This window comes from Elgaria multicarinata, chromosome 11, assembly GCF_023053635.1.
Source record: "Elgaria multicarinata webbii isolate HBS135686 ecotype San Diego chromosome 11, rElgMul1.1.pri, whole genome shotgun sequence".
Taxonomy (NCBI): Eukaryota; Metazoa; Chordata; class Lepidosauria; order Squamata; family Anguidae; genus Elgaria; species Elgaria multicarinata.
Window position 1 is genome coordinate 41,755,380 of NC_086181.1, and position 21,963 is coordinate 41,777,342.

Here is a 21,963-nt window from a genome sequence, read left to right on the forward strand (position 1 = left end):
AGATCCACATTCATGGCAAGTTTCAAGCAAATCACATCATCCCCTGATTTTTGGCGGGGCTTTAACCTCTAACTGAAGAAGCCTAATCTGGACCCGGAGGACGTTAACAACGACAGGCCGGTGGCTAATATCCCTTTCCTGGCCAAGGTGTTTGAGCAGGTGGTTGCAGGACAACTCCAGTCACTCTTGAATGAAACAGATTATCTAGATCTATTTCAATCAGGTTTCAGGCCTGGTTTTGGAACGGAAACTGCCTTGGTCCCCCTGTGGGATGACCTCTGCCGGGAGAGAGACAGGGGGAGTGCGACCCTGTTGGTTCTCCTGGACCTCTCAGCGGCCTTCGATACCATCGACCATGGTATCCTTCTCGATAGATTGTCTGAGTTGGGAGTGGGAGGTATTGCATTGCAGTGGTTCCGCTCCTACTTGGATGGCCGATTCCAGAAGGTGGTGCAGGGGGATTATTACTCTGTGCCGTAGCTCCTAAACCCTGGGGTTCCACAGGGCTCTATCTTATCCCCTATGCTGTTTAACATATACATGAAGACGCTGGGGGAGGTTATCCGGAGATGCGGACTGAGGTGTCATCAATATGTGGATGATACCCAGCTAAAACATTTCCTTTTCATCAAACCCAGGTGAGGCAGTGACTGTTCTGAACAAGTGCCTGGGCAAGGTAATGGACTGGATGAGGGCTAACAAACTGAGACTCAATCCAGACAAGACGGAGGTACTGTTAGTGTGTGGTTCATCTGTCCGGCGAGGTGATGTTTGCCCTGTCCTGGACGGGGTTGCACTCTCCCTAAAGGATCGGGTCCATACTTTGGGGGTGCTCTTGGCTCCAGAACTGTCACTTGAGGCACAGGTGAACTCAGTGGCAAAGAGCACCTTTTATCAGCTTAGGTTGATGTACATTGATGGTGCTATATAAAATAATAATAATAATAATAATAATAATAATAATAATAATAATAATAATAATAATAATAATCCAACTACTCCCTTATCTGGACAGAGGTAGCCTAGCTACAGTTATCCATGCTCTGATAACCTCTCGTTTGGATTACTGCAATGTGTTGTACATGGGGCTGCCTTTGAAAATGGTCCAGAAACTTCAACATAGCAGGGCAGCACGTTTACTAACAGGGACTGGCCGACGAGGCCACATTACGCCAGTCCTTTTCCAGCTTCATTGACTGCCAGTCCAGGTCCAGGCTCGATTCATAGTGCTGGTATTAACATTTAAAGCCCTAAACGGCTTGGGGCCAGGTTATCTGAAGGAATGCCTCCTCCCATATGTACCTGCCCGGACCTTAAGATGATCTACAGGGGCCCTTCTCTGTGAGCCCCTGCCAAAGAAAGTGGCAGGTGGGAACTAGAAGGAGGGCTTTCTATGCTGTGGCACCCCAGTTGTGGAATGAGCTCCCCAGAGAGGTCTGCCTGGCGCCTACACTGTACTGCTTTCATCGCCAGCTGAAGACCTTTTTATTCTCTCGATATTGTAACACTTAATTTTAACTTAAATTTAAATTCTACTGTTCTAACTCTGTATTTTAATCTTATATCAATTTTGCTATGTAGTTTTATCCTGGTTGTGCTTTTTATACTGTATTTTGTAATTGTGCTTTTAACATGTTGTTTGTTTTATGATGGTTTTAACTTTTGTGAACCGCCCAGAGAGCTTCGGCTATTGGTCGGTATAAAAATGTAATAAATAAATAAATAAATAAATAAAAATAACGCATCACCCCTAACCCCAATTCACACCCCTTTCGGTATCTCTGTCAATTTTCATGTTAGAAATGTCAAATTAGACACCATGACACCTGATGCATGTATACACATGCATGCCAAGCCTCAAGCAAATCCAAGCATCCCCTGATTTTTGGGGAATTTTTGAATATCGGACACCCCAATATCTCAGTGATGTAAAGCTGCAGGCAGCTCAATGGAGCCATTTCAAAGGAAATCCCAACATGCCATGAATTGGGGAGCAGATAGCCCTAAATATGAATTGGGGAGAAGATTACCTTAAACCCTTCTTCCACACTTGAAAAATTTATTTGGAACGTCAAAAAGTCTGCATCAAGCATGCTGGAGGCTGGTGGGCACGAACTACAAAGCCCATCATGTAGTGCAGCTCCCAGGAGGAGGAGAGAGGGAAGGCAGCCAGGCAGCCAGGCAGCAGACATTTCTTGGGGCACAAGGAAGTGAGGCAAGGATTGTTTGTTTCTTTCTAAGCCAGCAGTAACGCATTGCAAACCAACCCTGCGAGGTGGGCACAGAGGAGTAGGACTGGGAGCAAGCATGCCAGAGGCTGGTGGGTACAAACCACAAAGCCCATCATGTAGTGCAGCTCCCAGGCACCAGGTGGGCAGAGAGGCAGGCAGAGATATGCCATAGATCTATGGGGGAGTTAGTCCCAACAGATGCCCCACCACAGCAGCACCTCGGGGGGAAGGCAGGCAGGCAGGCAGGCAGGCAGGCAGGCAGACAGACAGCCATTGTTTAATAATGGCTATGATCACAGTGCAGTCAATCAACTCTGAAGCAAGGATCACAAAGCTTTACTCTTATCCTCCTAGCCTCCTAGTTATGGGATGCAAAAGGAAAGGCATCTCTCTGTGCTACTCCCGCCTCACATGGATGGTTTGCATTACTGGCTTTGAAACAATCCTTGGCTCACTTCCTTGTGCCACCAGAAATGTCTGCTATTAGTTATGGGATGCAAAAGGGATCTCTCTGTGCTATTCTCACCTCACAGGGCTGGTTTGCTTAACTGGCTTTGATGGCTTAGAAAGTGGAAACAATCCTTGGCTCACTTACTTGTGCCCCCAGAATTGTCTGCTGCATGCTTGCTTTCCTGCCTCCGCCTGGGTGCTGTCATTGTGGAGTATTGGGATCTGCTGCCTGGGACATACTTCCCCATAGATCTATGGCATATCGTGTGTGTGTGTGTGTCACCTCTCTGCCTGCCACTCTGCCCTCCTGGTGCCTGGGAGATGTAGATGGGCTGTGTGGGTCACCCCACAAGCCTCTTGTATGCTCGCTCCCAGTGTTTCAGGCCAGGGCATAGCTGCCACCTGCTTCTGCCTCTCCTCTTCTGTGCCAACCTCACAGGGCTGGTTTGTGGGTGTCTTGCTTTGACTCAGGGCATTAGTCCTTCCTGGTGATGAAAAGGCAGCTGCATTGCTGCTGCGCTCACCCTGTTGAAGTTCCTTGTTAATTTTTGAAGTGTTGAAGATTCTTATTTAGGTTTATCTTTAAATATTCCCTACAATTCATGGCATGTCGGGATTTCCTTTCAAATGGCCATGAAGAGGCATCTATTTATTTAGAAGCCCATTTAGCTGTCTGCAGCTTACAAAATCCCTGAGATAAAGGGATGTACTAAAACAAAGGACAGTACTTGCCCATAGGGATCCATTGCAAAGCGCTTGCCCATAGCACTCTATAGGTGGGAATTGTCCTGTTTCCCTATGGGCAGGCACTTTGCAATGAATTCCTATGGGCAAGTATGGTTTCCCCATGGGCAAGTACTGTCCTATGTTTTAGAATGTCCCTGAGATAGATACATTTCTGAAAATGGGGTGGGGGATTTTTACATATTCTCCAAAAAATCACTGGATGCTTGGATTTGCTTCAAACTGGCCATGAATGTGGATACATGGATAAGCTCTCACGGTGCCAGTTTTGAGGTTTCTATAACGTTAAAAGTGATGGAGATGTAGAAAGGTTTGTTAATTGGGGTTAGGGTGGAGGGTTAAAAAGTTTTTTTTTAATCGCTAAAAATCAGGACATGGTTGGATTTCCTTGAAACTTGGCAAGAACGTGTATCTAGGTGGAACCTGAGATAGTTTCCTTCTTCCCTCCCCATCCCTTTTTCCTTGTGCTTTGTGTCTTTTTTAGAATGTAAGCCTGATGGCAGGGACTGTCTTCTTTATTGATAAATTGTCAGCCGCTCCAAGAGCCTTTTGGCTGAGGGGCGGGATAAAAATACTCTAAAATAAATAAATAAATAAATAAATAAATAAATAAATAAATAAATAAATAATAGTGCCCATTTTCAAATTTGTATCTTGAAAAATGAAAGAGATACTTGCATTTCTGAAAATGGGGTGGGGGTATTTACATATTTGCCACAAATCACTGGATGCTCAGATTTGCTTCAAACTGGCCATGAATGTGGATGCATGTATAAGCTCTTGTGGTGCTGATTTTGAGGTTTCTAACATTAAAAGTAAAAAACTTACAAGCATTTGATTTTCAGTGCAAGTCTATGGGGGGGGGAAACGCAGAGCTCCGATCCAGATCCAGAGCCCCACCGCGGAGCGGAGCGGACCATAGGCGGATTGGTGCAGGGTGGAGCAGACTCGATCTGGAAGTTGCGGTTCGGGATCCAGAGCAGATCGGGGGGTCCGTGCACAGCCCTACCTTTAATGAATCCAAATGTATCACCCATAGTATGCCGATGTTCTGCAGTGTTTGGCTGTCTTTTGTTCCAACCTACCTGAGCACCAAGGGCAAATACATCGTAGCTGTGGAGATCTTCACTATCTTAGCTTCTAGTGCTGGGTTGTTAGGCTGTATCTTTCCTCCAAAATGTTACATTATTCGCTTGAAGCCTGAGATGAACACCAGGGAGCAGCTTATAAGGACAAAAACATGAAGATCAACTTCTCTTATCAAATGTACAGGAGTACTGCCTGTGAACAAAAGCCGGAAGTTTGGTCCTTCTCAGAGTCATCCCAATTAAAATAGAGAAACAAGAAACGTGATAGGCATTTTCTATTCTCCTAACTTGGTTTTTAAACTGCTTGACTGAAATTCTGTTGAGCTCTTTTTGTCATTCTTCAGGGTGTAGCACCTTCCCCAGGGTTGTCCTAATGTTACATTTCCAAAAGGAAACTCTGGCTACATCTTGTCTCCAATGCAGGGGCTGCCAAGCCCAACCTACCAGCATGTGCCGGTGGGAAAGGAAGAGGAATATATGTTGCACGCATGCTCAGCATGTGTGCAGCATGAGGTATGGGTGGGGCAATGCTTATAAAGGCAAAGTACACCAGCAACCCAGGCCAAAGCTAGACCTAAGGTTTATCCTGGGATCACCCAGGGTTCGCCCCTGCCTGAGCACTGGATCCCCTGTGTATCACCTAGATGAACAGGTTTGACCCCATGGCGACCCAGGGATAAACCACTTTTGCTTTCTGGCTCCCACCCTCCCTCCATCCCTCCCTGTAGCCAGAATTTATTTATTTATTTTTATATAATTTACTTTGAATGTGTGTTGGTGGCATAGATATTTTTTTACCTTACCTAATCAACATGAGCTGGCTGAGGGTACTGTCTGTATTTTTTCTTTCTATACATTGCTCTGCAGTCTCCAAGACTACCTGCACTTCTTGATCATAAAAGTCCCTATGGAGGGATAAATTCATGACCTCCTCCCCTGTGTGGGAAATGTGGGAATCCAAGGAGGCTACAGGCTATCAAAGAGATAATTGTACAAAGAAAGACAAAACAATTATTCACACTCCTCAGCCATTTCATAAGTCAAGAAAGTACTAGAACCCCAAACCAAACTCAAGAGAATTTCTCCAAAATATTTCTTCTTTCAATTACTTTTTGAAAGCAATTTTACATCAAATTTATTTATTTATTTATTTATTTATTTATTTATTTATTTATTTATTTTATTGCACCTCTATATCGCCCAATTGAATGAGAATGGTCAAAAATATGTGGGAGAATTTTTGGCGAAGCACTAATCAGTAGTATTGGGATATGGACTCCAGGTGGAACCAGGATCCCCTCTCCAGAGGGGTATGTGACCTCTTTACACACCACAAAGGAAAGGGCTTTTTTTAGCTAGAAATTTGCCAGTTGCTTTTAATGAATCCAAGTTTGTCTCCTTCAGCATGCTGGTTTTTGGAGTGTTTGGTTGACTTTTGTTCCAACCTCCTTGAGTACCAGTGGTACATACATAGTAGCTGTGGAGATCTTCTCTATCTTAGCTTCTAGTGCTGAGTTGTTGGGCTGTATCTTTTCCCCCAAATGTTATATTAATCTCTTCAATCCTGAGTTGAACAACAGGGAGCAGCTCATAAGGAGAAAATAATAACCGTCACTCTTCCCAATCAATGCATTACTTCTGTGGTGTCTAAGGAACTGAGGCAATGGAACTACTACTAAGAGATAGTAGTATCTATCTACTATCCCAGATAAACCATCTTATTCATGTGTAGCCTCTTTGAAACTAGTTAGACACACTATCAAGCTGTTATACAAATGGGGAAAAAACCAGCTCTAAAAGAATTCCATGTACCTCAATAAAAATCACCATTAGAATTTTATAAAAGCTGTTTATTTAAAAGCATCAGAAACACTCCTTCTTCATGTAGAAAACAACAGCATGGTGATTTGAAATACATAAAAAAAGTAATTTTAAAATACTTTTCATTTGTTCATTCTTTCCTGTTATAAGTTTGTCCCTGCCAGTTACATAATAGTACAAACATTATGTACCAAATAAAAACCATTTTATCACTTCTTATCTTCATATTCTTCTTAGATTCTGCAAGTGACCACGCATTTGGATTATAAATTGAAGTCATTTGTATAATTGCACAGCCATGCTGGACTTACTATGCAAAATTGCAGTGATCCTACTATACACTATCCAATAATCTAAAGTAAGACCAATGTTAGTAGCTTAGCAAGGTCAGAAACCTTGGAATGTAATCTGGGTGGGTTTCTGGCAGACATTCAGCTCTCCATGGGATCTATATGACTAGGGCCATAGCTAGACTGGGTGAAATCCCAGGCCCATCCCCAGGATCATCCCTGTGCATCCACATGACACACAGGGGATCCCAGAATCAGGGAGGGATCATCCCTCCCTTGCTCCGGGATTTCACCCTCCCCTTTAGGCCATGTTTTTCTTCAGCCTTGGGCTAAGGCTGAGGCAACAGAACAAGTGGTTCGGTGCCACGGTTTGTCACAGCTCCTTGTAGTTACTCGCGAGGAGCTGTGACCCGCGCATGAGGCACAGAGATCCTCAGGAGCACTGTGCCCATTCGGGTGGGGGAAGCAGGGATTTAAAAAAAAAAACCCACAAACTTTTGCGCATGAGTGTTTGTGTGCTGCTGTCTCTTTAAGAAAAGAAAAGAAAATGGTGGGCAACATGCCTGTCCGTCTGAGGGTGACGCGTGCCACGTGTAAACAGAGAGGTATCTTGTGATAAAACCATCACGAGATCTTCACCCCTCCATCACGGACTGTCAGGTAGGTCTAGCTAAGGCCTAGATCTATGACTAGAAGCACAAATGGGAAGGAAAGCAACGTGCACTGGGCCTGTTCAGAAGACACCTTAAACCATGTCTTTAAACATGGCGATTAAGCTAGAAAGCCAGGCTGTGTTCAGAAGACACCTTAAACCACAGCTTTAACCAAAGTGAACGAGGCTTTTTTGCTTTATTCACCATAGTTAAAACCATGGTTTAAGGTGTCTTCTGAACATGGCCTGGCTTTCTGGCTTAATCACCATGGCTTTAATCCACTTTTTTCTGGGTTTCATGGGCAAGTGTGGCCAAAATGAAGTTCTGGAATTGTTATCGCTTTCTATGCCTCATGGATAATTTGAAGACACTCCCTAGCTATAGCAGGGGAAATTTTGATCTTATCATAACATCAAGACCTTGATCTTATCATAAGATCAAGACTATGAGACCTTGATCTTATCATAACTACATGGAAACACCTGGCAGAGATGAGACAGCCTTGTGCAGAGAGTTTCAAATTCCCAAGTCTCAACATATTAAAAAAGGCAACAGTGGCAAGAAAAACTGGAAATTGGTCGATAGCTAATAACTTGGAAGACAGAAACAAACTTCAAAGTGGCCTTGATAGGTTGGAACACAGGGCTGAAAGATATGATGTCTAGCTGGACATCGGAAAAAACTTCCTGACTGTTAGAGCAGTACAATAATGGAAACAATTAGCTAGGGAGGTCGTGGGCTCTCCCACATTAATGGCATTCAAGTTGTAGCTGGACAGCCATCTGTCAAGTATGCTTTAATGTAAATTCCTGTATTGAGCAGGGGGTTGGACTTGATGACCTTATAGGCCCCTTCCAACTCTACTATTCTATGATTTTATGGTGGAATGAGCTATGTGGTTATTTATTTATTTATTTATTACATTTTTATACCGCCCAATAGCTGAAGCTCTCCGGGCAGTTCACAAAAATTAAAACCACAATAAAACAACCAACAGGTTAAAAGCACAATTACAAAATACAGTATAAAAAACACAACCAGTATAAAAAGCCCAACCACATTATCCCGTGGTAGGATAGCAGATTCACTCTTGGATTTTCTTTCCTCTTGTGTTCTATGACTAAAATAAATGTGCATTCCAAGACATTCAAAACTGCTGCATACATTGGGGAAAATATTTACAAAATGTTCATACAAATGAAAAAAGAATCATAGAATCATAGAATAGCAGAGTTGGAAGGGGCCAACAAGGCCATTGAGTCCAACCCCCTGCTCAATGAAGGAATCCACCCTAAAGCATGCCTGACAGATGCTTGTCCAGCTGCCTCTTGAATGCCTTTAGTGTGGGAGATCCCACAACTTCCCTAGGTAACTGATTCCATTGTCGTACTGCTCTAACAGTCAGGAAGTTTTTCCTGATGTCCAGCTGGAATCTGGCTTCTTTAACTTGACCCTGTTATTCCATGTCCTGCACTCTGGGAGGATCGAGAAGAGATCCTGGCTGTCCTCTGTGTGACAACCTTTTAAGTATTTGAAGAGTGCTATCATGTCTCCCCTCAATCTTCTCTTCTCCAGGCTAAACCTGCCCAGTTCTTTCAGTCTCTCTTCATAGGGCTTTGTTTCCAGACCCCTGATCATGGTTGCCCTCCTTTGAACACGCTCCAGCTTCTCTGCGTCCTTCTTGAATTGTGGAGCACAGAACTGGACACAATACTCTAGATGAGGCGTAACCAGGGCCGAATAGAGAGGAACCAGTACCTCACGGGATTTGGAAGCTATACTTCTATTAATGCAGCCCAAAATTGCATTGGCCTTTCTTGCAGCCATATCGCACTGTTGGCTCATATTCAGCTTGCAATCTACAACAATTCCAAGATTCTTCTCGTTTGTAGTATTGCTGAGCCAAGTATCCCCCATCTTGTAACTGTGCCTTTGGTTTCTATTTCCTAAATGTAGAACTTGGCATTTATCCCTATTAAATTTCATCCTGTTGTTTTCAGCCCAGCACTATCAAGACTATCAAGATCACTTTGAAGTTTGTTTCTGTCTTCCAGGGTATTAGCTATCCCACCCAATTTTGTGTTATCTGCAAATTTGAAAAGCGTTCCCTGCACCTCATTAATAACAGTGTTGAAGAGCAATGGGCCCAGGACTGAGCCCTGTGGTACCCCACTCGTTGCCTCTCCCCAGTTTGAGAAGGTTCCATTGATAAGTACTCTTTGAAAATTGACAGAGTTCTAGCATGGGACTTGAAATGGGTTGAGTTAAAAGGTTAAACCCCGCCAAAAATCAGGGGTGATGGGATTTGCTTGAAACGTGCCATGAATGTGGATCTAGATGGCATCTGTGAGGGTGCCCACTTCAAATTTTTTATCTGTCAAAATGTCCGATTTTCAAAAATCCCCCCAAAATCAGGGGAGCCTTGGATTTGCTTGAGGCTTGGCATTCACGTGTAAACATGCATTAGGTGTCACGGTGCCTAATTAGACATTTCTAACATGAAAATTGACAGAGATATCGAAAGGGGTGTGAATTGGGGTTAGGGGTGATGCTTTAGAGGTTAAACCCCTGCCAAAAGTCAGGGGATGATGGGATTTACTTGAAACATGCCACGAACGTGGATCTAGATGGCAACTGTGAGGGTGCCTGCTTTGAAGTTTTTATCTGTCAAATTGTAGGAGTAAATCCCATGTCTGCAAATGGGGTGAAAGATATTCAAAAATTCCCCGAAAACCAGGGGATGCTTGGATTTGCTTGAGGCTTGGCATGCATGTGTATACATGGATAAGCTATCATGGTGCCTAGTTTGAGGTTTCTAACATTAACATAAAAAAAGTTGTAGGGTTTTTTGGATTTCAATGCAAGGCTATGGAGGGGGACAGCGGAGCTCCGATCCGGATCCGGAGCTTCGCAGCAAAGCGGAGTGGACCATAGGCGGAGCGGAGTGGAGCAGAGCGGACCCAATCCGGAAGTTGTGAATCTGGAAGAGAAGCGGATCGGGGGGGGGGTTCGTGCACATCCCTATTTGATTACAACTTTTTTTTTTTTTTTTTAAATGGAGCTGCAGTGTGGGCTTCATTTCACCAGGAAACATTACACCAAGCTGATGACTTCATCTGATGGCCAGAAATAACTTCTGCTGTTTCCTCATGACTGATACGTTAAACCCATCTGTTTTTTGTCCCACTAATGAGCAAATCAAACTTTTCTCAGAATTGAAAAAAACATGTTTGTGAACCATGTTGCCACTCAGAGAAAAGAAATGATTATCTTCCCTGTCATTACTGAAACCACTGTAATTTGTTTTCCCCAGGTCCAATGGGTTTTTAGAAAGCTGAAAACTGTCATGAAACATGTTACAAATAGCCCTCCACGTGTGCCATGGAGGGCAAGAGGCAGGCAGGGCTCTGTCACTTTGATCTCCAATGGTTGCTTTTCCTCCCCCTTTTCTAGGCCAGGCTTCTAATCTCTGTTGGCATTTGTAACCATGTTGCTACTATAGAGAAGGCAGAGAAGTCTCCAACTACATAGTACATTGGCAAAATCTGGTGCCAGCCAAGGTAGCCTCCTGAATCCAAGCATAAACTGAAGATGGATGCAGGACGGTTTGCATCCAGAGAGAAGGCTTGGCATCAAAATAGTGGATTTCCAGTGTTACTGTTGTTGCTGCTACTTCTCCATTGGGTGTGTGAAGTCGATACAATGAATTGTCTCACTATTGATCCTGCCCCTCTTGCATTTGAGTCATATCAGTCAGGGGACTTCATTATCGGTGGGATGGTTTCTCAGATTGCTTCGTTTTCCCCAGCATTTAATTTCAAGGAATGTCCTTGGCAGGAGTTCTCTGAATTCAGAATGTAAGAATTTCTCCTCCTCCTCCTTCTTTCTGTTTCATTTCAATTTGGCCAGATCATAAACCTCAAACACTAAATACCAATTTCATTTAAAAGATTGACACTTGACATATATGCTTATACATTCTCCTTCTAAATGAAATAATTCCTCAGGATGTGTGTCACCACTTGCAGACATTACAAACTATATTGAAATTTGAAAAATTAGGAGAAGAAAAAGTTTTTACTTTTTTTAAAAAATAATAATAATCAGGTTAAGTCTAACAAGCAAGAAGACATAAAAATCTAAAAATAAAAATAAAGCAGCAGCCAAAAATTGTATAAAAATACTCATCAGTGTAGATGTCAGAACTACACAGTGCTTAATCACCATGGCTTCGTGTTTCATCTGAACAGGGACAATGATGAGGATCACCTGCGGGGGAGGAGGGAGGGAACAATTGGGTGGGAATAGATCAGAATGTTCTGCTTGAGATTCTTAAAGCTTACAATATCCTGGATTAGGGGGTCTGGCTGCCTGGATCTCTGATCTGGAGCTGTCCAACTGCGAGGTGAGGATACGTTTAACTGGAGGTCCAACGTCTTTCTCTAAATGATGAATCTTACAGCCAAAGAATGTGATGTTCCATTTGGGAGCAATAGACCACATATACTCATCTGTCAGTGATGTGATAACATGTAGAAAACGTGAGCCACTCAATACTCCACATGTAGTTATCTGTATTAGAAATGGAACACCTTCTAGGCATTTAAATGGTAGAAGTTAATGCCTCCTAGACATTACATTGCTTACTATGCCTTTTCCTTGATTCAGCTATGGGGTGGTATATAAATGTAATTGATAATAATAATAATAATAATAATAATAATAATAATAATAATAATAATAAATACCATTTCACCAAATTAAATTTTCTGCACTCCTTTCCCACAATCTCACATTTTTTTCTCATAATCCTTTCTTAACTGAAAATTACTTCTTAACTTGCTCTCGTAATGTGTTCTTAAAATTAGCAATGATTTTGTTTGTTTTAAAAAAAATGTATGGTGGCCTGATTTCATAGTTAAAGGCAAACTGGAACGTGAACACCAGCATTATTGTCATGTGCAGCATGGATTTAGTGCACAGATGCTGAAGCATGGGTGGAGGAGCTGTGTCATTCCAAATGTTGCTGGATTCCAACACCCATCAGGCCCAAGCAGAAATACAATTAGAATTTTTGTGTAGTAGAATTCTCCAATGAAAGGCTGTTTGTCTTAATTTTCAGGGTGGTGACAAAGTTCTACCAGCACATCTTGGCCTTGGATTTTGCTGTCAATGAGATCAATAAGAATCCCAAGATCTTACCGAATGTCACACTTGGATTCCACATCTATGACAGCTACAACGATGCTCAGATGACCTATCGTACCACCCTGGACCTTCTCTTCAAATCCCACAGATTTGTCCCCAACTATGAATGCGATGCCAACAAAAAACTAATAGCCATCATTGGGGCACTTGCCTTTGATGCCTCACTACACATGGCAAAACTATTAAATATCTACAAGATTCCACAGGTAAGACCTTTTCTTGGGGGTCAACATCTCTACAGGCTAGCAATGGGAGCAGTTGGGGCAGCAAATGGGAGAGAGGTAGAACTGGGAAGGACAACTGCCCTTCACCACTGACACTTTGCTCCCACCACTTTTTTAAGGATAAGAGTCAGGAATCTACGATCTCCTTCTTAGTATGCCCTAGAGATGCATATATATTTCATTAAAAAAATAACTAAGAGTTGTTGTTTTTAAATGGGACCTAATATTCTGGATGAATTCATGATTCTCACTTATCCCCAGTCTGATTGTGGCTTCAATAATATTTGATGAATTTATTATTTTGCTCATATTATAGCATACTAGTAGCACAGATGGTGATGGTGGTTGTGAAGCTGCTGCTGCTGCTGCTGATGATGATGATGACAATTCTTTCAGCTCACCTATGGCTCATATGCCCAAGCAGAGAGTGAAATGATGCAGTTCCCCTCTTTTTACCGCATGGTCCCAAATGAAGCCTATCAGTATAAGGGAATTATCCGCTTGTTTAAGTATTTCGGATGGACGTGGGTTGGGCTCTTTGTGGTGGATGATGATCAAGGAGAACGTTTCCTGCAGGACTTTGAGCCATTGCTTTCCGAGAATGGAATCTGTTCAGACTTCACAATACCAATCCCTGCCCGAGCAAGTATTAACAGAAAACTAACTAAAGGAGATTTTATAGACAATAATTATTATAGGCTTATCTATTTTGGGAAATCTAAAATATTTGTCATCTATGGTGAAATATTTACCTTAATGTTTATATATTATCATTTATATGAAATAGAAATTCCTGAACATAAGGAAAATATATTTGTTGGAAAGGTATGGATTATAACAGCCCAGATTGATTTTATACTAGCAGATGTAAGCCGGGATTCCAATTTGCAAGTGTTCCAAGGCGCCATATACTTCCAGATTCACTCAAATGAACTTTTTGGGTTTGAGAAGTTTCTTCAGATGCTAAAACCTGATTGGTCAAAAGCAGATGACTTCCTGGAGCTGTTCTGGGAACAAGCATTTGACTGTTCTTTCCCAGATCCCCTGGTACCTTACAAGGTCTCTGGAAGATGCACTGGGGAGGAGAGGCTGGAGAACCTCCCTGCGCATGCTTTTGAAATGCCCATGACCGGCCACAGCTACAGTATTTATAATGCAGCTTATGCTGTAGCACATGCTTTACATGCCCTTTGCTCATCTCGGGCCAACCACAGAGGAATGGTGGGTGCCAAAAGTGTTGAACTAAAGAATCTGCAACCTTGGCAGGTAACACTTGTTTCCCAAATAATTGGTGAATGGGGTCACATACATTATCCGTGCTGTATTCAGTGTATTCTGTGATTGCAACCTACAAAATAAGAAAATTACAAAATCATTTTTTCAGAGTGGATATTTGTGCATAAAAGAATGGGTGGAATTCAGCCCTAGTCATCCTTAGAGTAGACTTAGGCCATAGCTAGATCTAAGGTTTATCCCAGGATCATCCTGGGATCATCTTCCCTGCCTGAGCGCTGGATACCCTGTGTGGCACTTAGTTGAACAGGTTCAACCCCAGGACAATCCTAGGATAAACCTTGGGTCAAGCTACGGCCTTGGTGAAAACATTAAAAGTTTTTGTCATCTCTGACTTGTCCTATTGATTTTAGTAGATTTACTCTACATGTGACTAATGGCCTTGCTAGACCTACCAGATAATCCGGTGGGAAGTAGGAGCGACGCTGCGCTACAGCTAGCGCGCGCTGTCGCCCTTTTCTAGATGTAACATGCGACAGGGTAAGGGAAAGCCCCGTCACGTTGTCCAGTGTTTTTAGGACTTTAAGGGCCATGTCCGCAGGAGCACACCAACGGAAAGGTAAGAAGTTTTTTAAAAAATAAATAAATAAAGGGTTACCCAACTCCCCCTGCCCCTCATTTCCTCCCCCCACAATGCCTGATGCCCCCCAGCCCACTGGCTCACCTGTCCTCTCCCCGCTCGCCATTCCCTGTCCCCACCCGCAATGCCCGTTCCCATTCTTCTCCCCCCGCTCGCCATACCCTGTCCACATTCTTCTTCCCCCATCCACCATGTTCTGTCCCGTCTGCCATGCCCTGTCCCTGTTCTTCTTCCTCCCGTCCATCATGCCCTGTCCCCGTTCTTCTCCCCCGTCTGCCATGCCCATCCCCGCTCACCATGCCCTGACCCCATTCTACTCACCCCCGCTTGCCATGCCCTGTCCTTGTTCTTCTTCCCCCGTCCGCCATGACCTGTCCCTGTTATTCTCCCCCTATCTGCCATGTCCTGTCCCCGTCCGCCATGCCCATCCCCGCTCGCCATGCCCTGTCCCTTTTCTTCTCCCCCCGCGAGCCAGGCCCTGTACCCGTTCTTCTACACCTCGCTCACCATGCCTTGTCCCCGTTCTTCTTCCCCCCGCTCACAATGCCCTGTCCCAATTCTTCTCCCCCCCATCCACCATGCCCATCCCCGCTCACCATACCCATCCCCGCTTGCCATGCCCTATCCCCATTCTTCTCCCCCCTCTCTCCTGCCGTGTCCACTCTTTCCCCCGGCCCCCACCTCCCCCCCCATGATCCCCCTCGCCCGATGGACACAGCGCTCCTATGGAATGGTGTGCCCAGTCCGCGGCTTCTCCCGGCTACTCACGAGTAAGCGAGCAGCCAGGAAAAGCCATGGACCCTGCTAGACCTTCTGCAGCCCTGGCCTCAGCCCGGGGCTGCAGAAAAGCTGGGCCATAACCACATTCGGTTATCCCGGGTCAAGGGAGGACTTAGCCCGGCCTGACCCTGGGATCCCCTGTGCATCATCTGGATGCAGAGAATCGGACTCAAAGAGTACTTATCAATGGAACCTTCTCAAACTGGGGAGAGGCAACGAGTGGGGTGCCACAGGGCTCAGTCCTGGGCCCAGTGCTCTTCAACATTTTTATTAATGATTTGGATGAGGAGGTGCAGGGAACGCTGATCAAATTTGCAGATGACACAAAATTGGGTGGGTTAGCTAATACCCTGGAAGACAGAAACAAACTTCAAAGTGATCTTGATAGGCTGGAGTGCTGGGCAGGGGGTTGGACTCGATGGCCTTGTAGGCCCCTTCCAACTCTGCTATTCTATGATTCTATGAGGGACACCGGGCCTCATACCGCACTAACTCCTCATCTAGCAATGGGCAAAGTCTGGATTGTTCTCCATATTAACAGGTTAAGATGTTTTGATTATTTTTTTATATTAAGCAAACAATATTTTCTCTCTCTCTCCCTCTTTCCCTCTCAACTAGCTCCACCAATTTCTTCAACACTTTTCATTTAACAACTCCGCTGGAGAAAAAATATCTTTGAATGATAACAGGGAAATACAAGCGGGATTTGATATTACAAACTTGGTAACATTTCCAAACAGCTCCTTCCTTAAAGTTAAAATTGGATGGGTTGATCCCAATGGTCTTGAAGGAGAAGAATTCACCATTAATAAGGACATGATTGTTTGGCACAGCGGGTATAATCAGGTGTGGATTTTATGATATTAAATATTCTTGGTGGGGCCATCATTATAAGTCAGAAATAAGAAATATCACTTTCACGACTGGATTGCTCAAATGATCTGGAAAGTTCTGGTTGACTGTTGCATTCACTATTATCTGCACTTTTCCATTCCAAATGATCACCAGTTTATTTGTATACCAGCTGACACCTATTGTACACTCTCATCATAATTCCTGTACATCTTTAAATACAGATCCTGCCAATTTCTGTATGTAGTGATTCCTGCCAACCTGGATATCGGAAGACAAAGGTGGAAGGGAAGAAGTTTTGCTGTTACGATTGTAATCGATGTCCAAAAGGGAAGATTTCAAATCAAACTAGTAGGTGATATGATGCACCATGTATAATAGTAACTAAGGGCTCATCTACACCCAGCAGGATATCCCACTATGAAAGCGGTATGAAAGCAGTGTATAAAAAGCAAAAGCCATACTAATTCTTAGGGGTGTGCACGGACCCCCCACTCCGCTTCACTTTAAGATCTGCCATTTTCGGATCGGCCCTCTCCGCCCCGCCCCCACTCCGCCTGTGCCCACTCCACTCCGCTCAGAGCTCCGGATCCGGATTGGAGCTCCGGTCCCCCCCCATAGGGGGGGTTACCGGGCCCTGCCGCCATCACCGCCCATGCGGCGACGGCGGAAGAGCCCGGTAAGGAGGAGGGGGGCCTTACCTGCCTCCGTCTGTGGTCCATCGCCATCTTCAATTGAGCCCGTGGTTCCACCAGGAAGTCTGGGCCGCAAGTGCGGCCCAGACTTCCTGCTGGAACCACGGGCTCAATTGGAGATGCTGACAGACCCCGGACGGAGGCAGGTAAGGGAGAGGAGGGCGGGGGGGGTTACCAGGCCCTGCCGCCATCGCCGCCCATGCGGCGACGGCGGCAGAGCCCGGTAAGGGACCAAGGGGGAGGGGGGCCTTACCTGCCTCCGTCCGCGGTCCGTCACCATCATCAATTGAGCCCGTGGTTCCACCAGGAAGTCTGGGCCGTGCGGCCCAGACTTCCTGCTGGAACCACAGGCTCAATTGGAGATGCTGATGGACCGCGGACGGAGGCAGGTAAGGGAGAGGAGGGCGGGGGGCGTTACCGGGCCCTGCTGCTGTCGCCGCATGGGCGACAGCGACAGCAGCAGGGCCCGGTAAACCCCACTTACCTTTCTGGCGGAGCTCCGAATCGAGGCGAAGGATCCGCCTTCACCTCGATCCTCTTCGCCACGCTCCGCCGGCCCCCCAATCCTCTTCGCCTCCGCCTTAAGGGCAGGCGAAGCCCGCCGCTCTGCTACTGCTTCTCCGATCCGATTAGAAGCGGAGCACATCCCTACTAATTCTTTATAGTGGTATTGAAGTGCACTGAGAACTATTGCCATGACACATACCATATACCGCTTTCAGACCACATTTGTAGTGTTATATCCTGCTTGGTGTAGATGTGTCATGGGCCCCAACAGTTGTCAGTGCACTTCAATTACACTATAAAGCAGTAGTGTGGCTCCTGCCTTTCATATTAGGGGTGTGCACGGACCCCCCGCTCCGCTTCACTTGCAGATCCGCGATTTTCAGAGCGGGCCGCTTCGCCCACCCCCGCTCCGCCCACTTCCGCTCCGCTCCGCTCGGAGCTCCGGATCCAGATCGGAGCTCCGTTTTTTTCCCCATAGGCTTGCATTGAAAGCTAAAAAAAATTCAACTTTTTTTCTGTTCAAGTTAGAAACCTCACGTTTGGTACCATGACACCTCATGGGGGTATACACACGCACGCCAAGTTTCAAAGCAATCCCATCATCCCCTGATTTTTGGGGAATTTTTGAAAATCGGGCACCCCATTCACACCCCTTTCGATAGCTCCATCAATTTGCATGTTTGAAACCTCAAACATGCCACCATGACAGCTTATCAAGGGATAAACATGCACGCCAAGACTCAAGGCATTCCCATCATCCCCTGATTTTTGGGGAATTTATGAAAATCCAACACCCCATTCACACCCCTTTCGATAGCTCCGTCAATTTGCATGTTCGAAACCTCAAATTCGCCACCATGACAGCTTATCCAGGGATACACATGCACTCCAAGACTCAAGGCAGTCCCATCATCCCCTGATTTTTGGCGGGGCTCTAACCTCTAACGCACCACCCATAACCCTAATTCACACCCCTTTCGATAGCTCCGTCAATTCACACCCCTTTCGATAGCTCCGTCAATTTGCACGTTAGAAACCTCAAACTTGCCACCATGACAGCTTATCCAGGGATACACATGCACGCCAAGACTCAAGGCAGTCCCATCATCCCCTGATTTTGGGGGAATTTATGAAAATCCAACACCCCATTCACACCCCTTCCGATAGCTCCATCAATTTGCACATTATTGTTGCTCAATAAACAGCAAGAAGAATTTTTTAAAAAAGGCTATATCTGTCTTTTACCAGCAATAGGGGGTCGTGCCCGGGGGAAGGGGAAGCAGCTGCCAGTTCAGCTCAAGAAAGCCATTGCTTCACCAACAGCTCTGAGCTTGAGAAGTAAATGCTCACTTCAACTCATAATAGGCATCGCTCCACCACTAAGAAGTAAACACTGACTTCGACTCATGATAGGCATTGCTCCACCGTTTTACTCTCTTTGGAAGGCTCTAATGGCCTTCCAGTGCAGGAGAGAGTGGGGGCACGTCCACAATGAGATGCCCTAGGGGAGCTCATCCCCTTGCACCACATCTTTTCAGTTGTTCCCCAAAGTTAGGGTGGGTAGCAGTGCTGTGTTTCTATCTCTTATTCTTGGCTTAGTATATGATTTCAGGTTGTGTTTGTGCATTGTTGGGGCTACTGTGTTAAAAAACACTGGGAAAAGTCCGTTCAGATGAAGAAAGAGAAGTTTCCCAGAATCCCAAGTTACCCGTTTTGCCTATGCCCTCCTCTAACTTTGGGATCATGTGATCATGACTGGGAGCTGACTCTGCCCCTCAGCCCTTTGAAAAAGGTATTTTTCCCGCCGATTTTTCCAAAAATTCTAGCGTGCGACCCACACCACGCAGAGAGGTGAGAGTAGTCTCAAAATGACCCGCATCCACGACTCTCTGTGCACAAGAATTTTCAGAACGATAGCTTAAAAATCAACCCAGTTATCCCCGATTGTTTTCCTCAATGCAATCCTATGGGCGAAAACCGCCGTTTGAGCAGTGCTGTCCGTTTGTTGACCCGATTTTTAAAAAATTCTAGCACGCGACCCGCACGATGGAGAGAGGTGAGAGTAGTCTCAAAATGACCCCCATTCACGACTCTCTGTGCACAAGAATTTTCAGAACGATAGCTTAAAAATCAACCCAGTTATCCCTGATTGTTTTCCGCAATGCTATCCTATGGGCGAAATGTTTGAAGATGGCGATTGGAGCGCTCCGCCTGAACTAGGAGCTCCGAAAAATGGCCGCTTCTCTTCGCCTTGCTTCTAGGGGTCCGCGGTCCACTTCTACTCCGCCTCTAGGTAAGGCGGAGCAGGCCAATCCGCTACTGCTTCTACGCTCCTAATCGGAGTGGAGCACATGCCTATTTCATATACCATGTTCATACTGCTTTCATAGTGGACTATGCTGCTTGGTGTAGTTGAGCCTTAAGATTAATGTCCTTCAACACACTGGAAGAGGGAACTCCCACCATGTGCATGTACTGTAACGACTTTTGGGATTTGGGAGTATCCCTCTAGTATACCAAAGTAATTGCGGACAAGACAAACTCAGAATTTCAAATCATAAGATAGTTTTCTGCAGAAGAACTGATAAAATCAAATGAAGTTAGTGGTGGAAAGGGTTCACATAACTAAGGGCTTTGCTAGACCTGCCGGCTTATTCCGGCAGGGAGGCGGGGCCAAGGCACACTAACGTTAGCGCGCGCCGCCTCAGCTTCCAGACGCCGGACGCGCAGGGACGACGCAAGCCCTGCAGCATCCGCCATTTTTTTTTAGTTTAAAGGGGCCAGGTGCGGCCCAAAGACTCCGGAGAAGGTAAGTTTTTTTTTTATGTAACCCACCCCATCCGCCCTCCCTCGCGATCTCCTGTTTGTCGCCCTCCGTCCCCCTTCGCGATCTCCTGTTCGTCGCCCCCCGCCCTCCCCTCTCCTGCCGGTCCGGCCTTTCCTCCCCCATATCCCCCCCCAGATCACACACACACACACCCCGGCACGATGGGCACAGCGCTCGTATGAGCGCTGTGCCAGGTCTGCGGCTTTCTGGCGCTACTCGAGAGTAAACGAGTAGCCGCAAAAAGCCACGGAAGTAGCTAGACGTTTTGCAGCTCCAGCCTGAGGCCGGGGCTGCGAAAAAGGCGTGCCATAAGCGACTTGCTTATGGCACGTTAGAGGAGGCCGCAGTGTGGCCTGGGCCCAGATTCCCCTGTGCGTCATCAGGGAAACCGGGTCTCAAGGTGTGCTAAGGCCTCGTCTAGCAAAGCCCTAAGTTCACATAACTCAGCATTCAGATGAGAACCCTTTTCTTTCTTTTTCAGGACCTGATGACTGCTCTGAATGCCCAGAAGATCTATATCCAAACAAAGACCAAGATGAATGCATCCCAAAAGTCATAAGCTTCCTGTCCTTTGAAGAACCCTTAGGGAAAAGTTTAGCTTCCATTGCTGTTTCTTTTTCCTTGATCACAGTCTTGGTGCTGCACACCTTTATTAAGCACAGGGATACCCCCATAGTCAAAGCCAACAATCGGGGCCTCACTTACACTCTCCTCGTCTCTCTCCTGCTTTGCTTCCTCTCTTCTTTGTTGTTCCTCGGAAAGCCTGAGAAACTGACTTGCCTTCTTCAACAACCAGTTTTTGGTTTGATCTTCTCAGTGGCTGTTTCATGTGTGTTGGCCAAAACCATCACTGTGGTTGTAGCTTTCATGGCCAACAAGCCAGGGTCTACCATGAGGAAGTGGGTGGGAAAAAGACTGGCCACCTCCATTATTCTTTCTTGCTCCCTCATTCAAGTTGGCATTTGTGTTGTGTGGCTCACAACCTCTCCCCCATTCCTGGATTTAGACATGCAGTCAGTCCCTGAAGAAATCACTGTGCAATGTCATGTAGGTTCTGCCATCATGTTTTATCTTGTCCTAGGCTACATGGCACTACTATCCATCATCAGCTTTTCCGTGGCTTTCTTAGCTAGGAATTTGCCAGACACCTTTAATGAATCCAAATTTATCACCTTTAGTATGCTGATGTTCTGCAGTGTTTGGTTGTCATTTTTTCCAGCCTACCTGAGCACCAAGGGCAAATACATGGTCGCAGTGGAGATCTTCTCTATCTTAGCTTCTAGTGCTGGGTTGTTAGGCTGTATCTTCTCTCCAAAATGTTACATTCTTCTCTTCAAGCCTGAGCTGAACAACAGGGAACTGATAATGGGGAGAAAGAATTAGAGCATCAAACTTTACAGTTCAATATATTACTTCCCTGGTGTCCAATGCATTGAGGCAGTGTGGGTAATTTTAAAAGATATCAGACAACCGTGTTCAACTCATGTTACAGAATTCACCTATCATCTCTGTCTATCACCAGAGGGCTTAGAAGTAGGACATTGAGACCTTTCATGTTAGCCTCGCTTCAGACAAATGTTCTTTCACTCCTCCTTTCCCAGAATGGATTAACTCAGCAGCTGTTTCCAAGGAGAGCCAACTTGGACCAACAGCTGTGTCAGCTGAGTCCAACTATCAATATTACTCGTCCTCTCCCAGAACTATGTCTTCATTCACCATT

General features: G+C 45.4%; 1 protein-coding gene across 1 annotated transcript; it reads left to right on the top strand.

The window, feature by feature from the left end:
• The first annotated feature begins 10,979 nt into the window (after window positions 1–10,979).
• Window positions 10,980–21,626, top strand: LOC134405914 (vomeronasal type-2 receptor 26-like). The gene is made up of 6 exons (XM_063137166.1): window positions 10,980–11,134; window positions 12,400–12,691; window positions 13,106–13,975; window positions 15,981–16,208; window positions 16,439–16,565; window positions 20,725–21,626. Exons 1-6 carry the CDS (start codon window positions 10,980–10,982, stop codon window positions 21,624–21,626), a joined length of 2,574 nt encoding a protein of 857 aa, XP_062993236.1.
• Window positions 21,627–21,963: the final 337 nt, after the last annotated feature.

Bases quoted from the DNA above. Each gene is read 5' to 3' on its own strand.
- LOC134405914 (XM_063137166.1), top strand. From the start codon at position 10,980: ATGAATTGTCTCACTATTGATCCTGCCCCTCTTGCATTTGAGTCATAT. The intron at 11,135-12,399 runs GTAAGAATTTCT...CTTAATTTTCAG, and splicing joins GAGTTCTCTGAATTCAGAAT to GGTGGTGACAAAGTTCTACC. The intron at 16,566-20,724 runs GTAGGTGATATG...TTTCTTTTTCAG, and splicing joins GAAGATTTCAAATCAAACTA to GACCTGATGACTGCTCTGAA.